General features: G+C 39.5%; 1 protein-coding gene across 2 annotated transcripts in view; it reads right to left on the reverse strand.

Moving 5' to 3' along the window:
- The window catches only part of cep97 (centrosomal protein 97), a 54,475-nt gene that overhangs the window by 16,373 nt on the left and 30,699 nt on the right, over positions 1 to 7,403 (reverse strand). For both annotated transcript variants that reach the window (XM_043701110.1, XM_043701109.1), the window contains exons 7-8: positions 6,442 to 6,606; positions 511 to 644 (exon numbers count right to left, since the gene is read on the reverse strand). In XM_043701110.1, the coding sequence (XP_043557045.1) occupies positions 511 to 644; positions 6,442 to 6,606 (299 nt within the window). The remainder of the gene's footprint in view (positions 1 to 510; positions 645 to 6,441; positions 6,607 to 7,403) is intronic.

The following is a 7,403-nucleotide window of genomic DNA, read 5'->3' on the forward strand; positions in this document are numbered from 1 at the left end:
TGTAAATTCTGATACTAAGTTACTCAGTACTAAGGATTAATGTAAATTATGCTGGTCTCAGCACTCTAAATTATGCTGATGCTTGTAGAACACCATGTTCTACTTTCTTCCAATCTGAATGACTATGGTTATCATAATTCTTTGTGCTCTTTTAAGATAATTCATTATCCATTCAGCTATTTGCTTCCTGACTGCATATGAGCTAAATTGAAGCATAAGCCTACTGTCTGTGACCATATCAAAGATCTTTCTCATTAAGTTTGTTCTATTTCTACTAGGTATCGAACCATTTTGAGTTGAGTTGTCAGAAATCATTAACAGAAACTCAACAGATTGCTGCAAAGCTCCTATATCACATTAAATTCATCAAATGCTAGAGACACAGGGGTTATAAACTAATTTAAACATAAAATCAAAAACATTGCATCCCAGTGCAAATAAAATGGAAGGGCCACACATTCAAACATACTTCAATTATTTTTCAGCTACTGTAAATTTGTGGATTCTTACCTTTTACATTATGACCATCGCAACTTTGAGTTGGGCTGTTGCGCTCACTCTGAAATGACAATTCTCGGGTTGGACTTGATTGTGAAATATGGCTGCTATTCTGGAACTTCTCCAGAAGCTCCATTTGGTGAAGCCTAGCATCAGACCAAGAAAACAAAATAAGCTACCCAGAATCTTGGGCTTTGCAAAAAGAGGCATTGACTACAAAAGCAGGCAAGTCAAAATGAACTTCTGTAAGTGCCTGGTTAAGCTCCAGCTAGAACATTGCATCCAGTTCTAATCAGTGCACATTAGAAAGGATGTGAGGCTTTTTGAGTGGGTGCGTAAGAGATTTACCAGAGAAATTCAGAGGGAGGAATTTTAACTACAAGGTTATGATGAAAAAACTGGGCTTTTCCTCCATGGAATAAAGGAGGATGTAGCAAGATTTGGTGGAGGTCTACAAAATCAAAGGAAAAAAATCCTATTAGCTGATAACACAAGGATATTGAGTACCAATTTAAGGTCATAGAATTAGTTTTTACAGTCCATTCCATCGTATCTGCGCGAGTCATGAAATATCCAGTAATCCCAATCCCATTTTCTAGCACTTGACGCTTGGTTTATATGCTAGTACATTTCAAGTTCTCATCTAAAACGTTCTTAAATGTCCTGAGGATTCCTGCTTCTACCACTCTTTCAGGCAAGGAGTTTCAGATACCCACAACCCCTTGATGAAAAATTCTTTCCTCTAAATCTCTCGACATCTCCAGCTCCTGATCTACACACTGTGCCCCATGGTTATTGACCCTTTTAAAGGTCAAAGTTGCTCCTAATTCCAAGGTGTATGCCCCTCAGAACTTTGTACACCTCATTCAGATTTTCCCCTTCAGTCTTCTCTGCTCTAAGGAAAATAACTCCAGCCTATCTAGTCTCTGTATATAACTGAATTGCCATTGCACAGATAACATCCTAGTGAATCTCTTCTGCAGCCTCTCTAGTGTAAATATATCCCTCCCATACTGTGGCAACCAGAACAACACACAGAACACCAGCTGAGGCCTGTTAATTTTTTCATACTGGTCTTGGGCAACAGAGTGATTGAAAGAATATTTTCATAATGCACGGAGTGATTATTTTTTTTTTAAGATTACTTACAGTGTAGAAACAGGCCCTTCAGCCCAACAAGTCCACACCGACCCGCTGAAGCGCAACCCACCCATACCCCTACACCTGGCCAATTCACCTGACCTGCACATTTTTGGACTGTGGGAGGAAACCGGAGCACCCGGAGGAAACCCACGCAGACACGGGGAGAACATGCAAACTCCACACAGTCAGTCGCCTGAGGCGGGAATTGAACCCGGGTCTCTGGCGCTGTGAGGCAGCAGTGCTAACCACTGTGCCACCGTGCCGCCCACAACTCACTGCTGACAAGGTGGAAGCAAAGATATTTGATGATTTTAATAGGAAATCGGATTGGCTCATGAGAAAAAATCTTGTAGCATTAGTGGGATTGAACAGGGAGTTGAACCGAATGGACTGCTCCATGGAGAGCAGACATGGACTCAATGAGCCAAACAACTTTCACATGTCCCGCAAATGGTGCAATGTAAAACAAAGTGAATTTATTCCATTCACTGCATTGATTTTATGATCACTGTAATTGCCATAGATGGAGATGTGAAGGACTGGAAACACTTGATATCACGTTATATAATTGGATCTTAGTATTCAAATCATTTTCCAGATGCCTTAGTTTTTAGGAATTCTCTGCACCTGACATTTAATTATGGAAGGAAATTTTCAGTGCAACAAATTTTAGAGTAGTTGAAACTAAGCTACTGCTTAATTGCTATTACTTACTCTCAAATTCATAAAATTCCAACTATTTGATTTTAATATGCGTATGATGTAGAGCATTATCCTCTGGAAGACTATACTCTCCAACATTACCTCAATATGTAGGTTTGAGGTCAACAAAATTTCCCTTTATTTTATTTCTACAAACTGCAATACCACAGGTAATAATTGTTAAGGTAATCAATAAATTCAATTAACATTGCTTCCTGAAAATAAAAAGTGTTCCCCAAAGCACTTGACATGATGGAAACTGAGGTTAACTACCAATAGGATAGGAGATAGTAGACATCACAGAAGACAGAGACAGGTTTTAAGGATGGAGTTTAAAAGGGACAGAAGGTTTGCAAGACTTTTAACAGAACATTCCAGAATGTGAGGCTAAAGTCCAAGAAAGTTACATTAACCAACTTGAAATAGATGGGATTTTGGCAAACAGCAGATTACCACATGTCCAGAGTAGAATTCAGAAGTATGAAGGATCCATAAACAACTGAATGGCCATTTCATGCAATCATCAGCAAAGGAACAGCAGAGATTAACAACCATGAAGCATAAATGATCTCAAGCAGAATGTTGCCCTCTAGACAGGATTTGTAGCAGATGAACAAGACAAGGAATAATTTCAAGTGGAAGCTAAATCAGGAAATACGAACTTGCATACTTAATTCATAGTATGAAAGCTAAATAGAGATATACAGATGGGGTTGATAGAAATATAAAGTAAAAAGAATGAGTAAAAATTTCTAACAACAATTAAACTCTGATGAATGAGGCACAACACCTTAAAAATCAACATTTCTGAACATAGGAGGTATGGTTAATAAGTTCGCAGATGACACCAAAATTGGTGGTGTAATGGACGGTGAAGGCGCTTACCACAGATTACAACTGGACCTTAATCAGATAGGCCAAAAAGTGGCAGATGGGAGTTTAATTTAGATAAATGTGAGGTATAGCATTTTGGAAAGGCAGATCAGGGCAGGACTTATACACTTAATGATAAGGATTTTTTGGAATACTGTGTGCAAGTCTGGTCTCTCTGCTGTAGGAAGAATGTTTTGAAAGGGCTCAGAAAAGATTTTCAAGGATATTACCAGGGTTGGAGGGTTTGAGCTAGAGAGAGAGAGAGAGAGAGAGAGAGAGAGAGAGAGAGAGAGAGGCTGAATAGACTGGGGCTGTTTTCCCAGGAGCATTGGAGGCTGAGGGGTGACCTTATAGAAGTTTATAAAATCATGAGGAGCATGGATAGGGTGAATAGACAAGGTCTTTTCCCTAGGGTAAGACAATACAAAACTAGAAGGCATAGGTTTAGGGTGAGAGGGGAAAGATTTATAAGGGATCCAAGGGACAACTTTTACACAGAGAGGGTGGCGTGTATATGGAATGAGCTGTCAGAGAAAGTAGTGGAGGTTGGGGGGACCAATTAGAACATTTAAAAGGCATCTGGATGGGTGTATGAACAGGAAGGGTTTAAGAGGGATATTGGTTGAATTCTGACAATTGGGACTAGATTAACTTAGGACATCTGGTCGGAATGGATGAGTTGGACCGAAGGATTTGTCTCTATGCTGTACAGCTCTAGGACTCTATTTCAATGTCAAATAAATTATGTGATGGATAAAAGAACTGCACAAGCTCTCTAACATTTTTGTTAATGGGCAAGCAGCTTTACTTTACACCTGTATACGAATTCTAATGCTATGTAGATTGGTGAGGTATTGTGGAACAAATCTCAGAGTAGCAAGATCAAATCTGATAGCAACTTACAGATTCCCTGCACATTTAACCATGTGTGTGAAAACTCAAGAGATTGCTGTCTGATTTAGTCCCTAATAGCGAGAGCACTACTGCATTCACTTCACCTTTATTCTTAATACAGACTTTGGCCAGCATATTTTGTAATGGGAAACTAACAGAAATTAACATGACAGAAATAACGAGGAGTGAGACTTTGTGAAAAATGAAATATAGGCAGTGACATTTAAATGAGCTGTAAGTAATGAAGGGTGGAAATGGAGGGGGGGGGGGGTCAGTGGGAACATTGGATTGGCCAAACCTACAAGTGACCAAAACAATACTAGATAAGCATTTCAAGGTATTAAGAATAAGAATGTAGGGAAAACTGCAGCAATGGAAACAGATTGTTTTGGAGACAAATAGAAAACAATTTAGGATCAAAAAAAGATTGAGGTTATGTCCACTCAGATTCAGTCTGAGTGTACTGCTGGTCAGGTGAATAAAATCAGGAACTAGAGTTGTAAGTTTGAGTAGTAAAAGATTAATAGAATGAATTTGATTTTGTCCATTTTTGACATGACATTAGACAAACAGATAAACTGTATCGAGGCAATCACCTTAATATCTCACAAAAATATCTGACGTTATTGTTCTGAAAGATTAGCATAGATTAAATAGTCATATTCTGCAGTGGAATTCTGTGCACACACATCTATCAAGAGCTAAGGGTACTTTTTTATATTACTTACATGGAAATGTGCATAAATATCTTAGATTCAGCACTCCCAATGCGTTCCTAAATATGGTGTGTTGAAAGTAAACATAAGGAACCATGCAATAAAGGTGGGTTCACTTTCTCAACTTGTAATTTTTACATTAATAAGCTTATGGGTAGCCTTAAGCCTAACAGGTCCAAAATCCTCTTTCAAATTGCTCATATTAATATTTCATCTCCCACCTGCTGCTATGTTCTCCTGGCTCACTTGTCCTTTGCTGCTAGTATTGTTATGGACTGGGCCAGTCCATCAGAACATTCTTAAGCAGGCAGCCTAGACCATAACTTTGCAATTTGTTTTGGCAAGTGTAAAGTGAAAATTACCTGGAGCAAGTTAGCAAGGTTGACTACTATGTTTTAAAACAGACAAAAATTTATTCACAAAATTACACAATGAAACACAAAGAACAGAACAAAGAACCCCTACAGAACTCAATCTGTCCAAACTAGACTTAATTATGCTATTCTGAATATACACAACAGTCCCAATAAACAAACCCGTTTAAAAACAACAGTAGAAATGGAACAAATGCTTTCAGGTTTAAGTTAGGAGGGCAGAAGGAGAGAGAGAGAGAGAGAGAGAGAGAGAGAGAGAGAGAGAGAGAGAGAGCCTGTTTCCACATAGCTGAACTACTAACTAGTCCTGGACTGAACTGCTCAGCAAGAGAATTGACCACTCCCCTTTCATTATACAGGTCACTTCTAAAACATTACCCCTATGGCCTGAAGTCCCATCTGTTTACATACAAATAAAAGGCTTCTCAAAATCCTTTTCATCTCTGTATCTAACTAGTCACCTAGGAGCCAGGAGAGTTTTATCACCCCTTTGAAAAAAAAATCAAGGTCACAGTATCCTTGAAAAAGGAACAGCTTTTAGAAAAAGGGACCAGCTTTGTGACACCCTATACCGAACTCCTCACACCCTTCTGCTTATTTCCTCGTTTGACCCATTCACTCTCCTCCATCTCCTTATGGATTCACACCGTCCCACCTTGTCCCTCTCCAGAACCACTTGCAAACCTACCACTGTACCGATTTATACATTTTTCTCATTGCTTTACCCTTCCAAATCCCCTACTCTCCCCTTCCTGCTCACAATCATCTCCCAAGGCCTTACTCACAATGAGGGGCAGGTGGTCAAGAGAGGTAGAACGAAAAAGCTGTATGTTTAAGAAAACCGGCTTGAGCAAGTGTAATTACAAAATAGTTCTTGGCACATGCTCAATACCCATGCTGAATGAAAATGGAGCTCCAATATTTTTGTGGTTTGTGTGATGATGAAACACACTATTAGAAAGTGCTTTAAATGGAAGATACTGGTACAGGCTCGTGTTTAAATGTATACATTTGGATATATCCGTATTTGTGTGCATGTATATGCAGACGCGCATTATTTCTGCATATATAGGTGCGTATAACCACTATTAATATCAGTGTATAAAACATTTGTAAATTCAGTATGCAAATATACTCCTTCCAGTAAAAAGAGAAAATTTTAAAATGGACTTGTTATCCATAGTTTGTATTTTTTTCACAAACCATTTGGCCACTTTTAGATGGTGGGTGCAACTTTTTACCTCTGTTTACTTAGGATTTTTTCAAGTTTAGCATCCTCTGCAGATTGTAGTGCTGGAGTTGACGTGAGAGGACAAACTGATGCCAAATATTGAACCAACTGCACATGCTGACCAGGTCGAAACGATCGGCCTTTCCCTTGACTATAAAGCCACTCTGCTTTGAGACTGAAACAGAACAAGGTAGATTATATAATGTCATTTAGTATATTTGTGATGTTCCTCACTTCCACTCAAAAAGTCTCTTCAAAAAGTCTCATTACTTCTCAGCATGACTGAAGGGCTACTGAAGCTTATCTACCACAAAATACCAGTTACCAAGGTGGCGGTCAAGTCCTTTGTAATATGGTGGTTCATTGATTAGCACTGTTGCTCTCATAGCACCAGGGACCTGCATTCAATTCCAGCCTTAGGTGACAGTCTGTGTGGAGTTTGCACATTCGTCGGGTTCGACTTGCATTTTTGCTGGATGCTCCGGCTTCCTCCCACAGTCCAAACATGCGCAGATTAGGTGGATTGGCCATACTACATCGTATTGCAGTGTTAAGGGATCAGCAGGCTAGGTGAATGAGCTGTGGTAAATACGGAGTAACAGGATAAGGTGAGGAGTTGTGACCGGGCAGGATGCTCTTTGGAGGGTTGGTGCAGATTTAATGGGCCAAATGGCATGTATCTGCACTATAGGGATTAAGACCTAGCAGCTAACTAATATCATTGTCGTGGAATTGGAAATCATTTAAGCACACTGAAATTCCTCTAGTGCTTTACAGTGAAAACAATTTGTGGAATATTGCTTATATTGTACATGGAGAAAGTGAGGACTGCAGATGCTGGAGATCAGAGCTGAAAAATGTGTTGCTGGAAAAGCGCAGCAGGTCAGGCAGCATCAAAGGAGCAGGAGAATCGATGTTTCGGGCATAAGCCCTTCTTCAGGAATGAGGAGGGTGTGCCAAGCAGGCTAAGAT

This window comes from Chiloscyllium plagiosum, chromosome 12 (genome assembly GCF_004010195.1).
Source record: "Chiloscyllium plagiosum isolate BGI_BamShark_2017 chromosome 12, ASM401019v2, whole genome shotgun sequence".
Classification (NCBI taxonomy): domain Eukaryota; kingdom Metazoa; phylum Chordata; class Chondrichthyes; order Orectolobiformes; family Hemiscylliidae; genus Chiloscyllium; species Chiloscyllium plagiosum.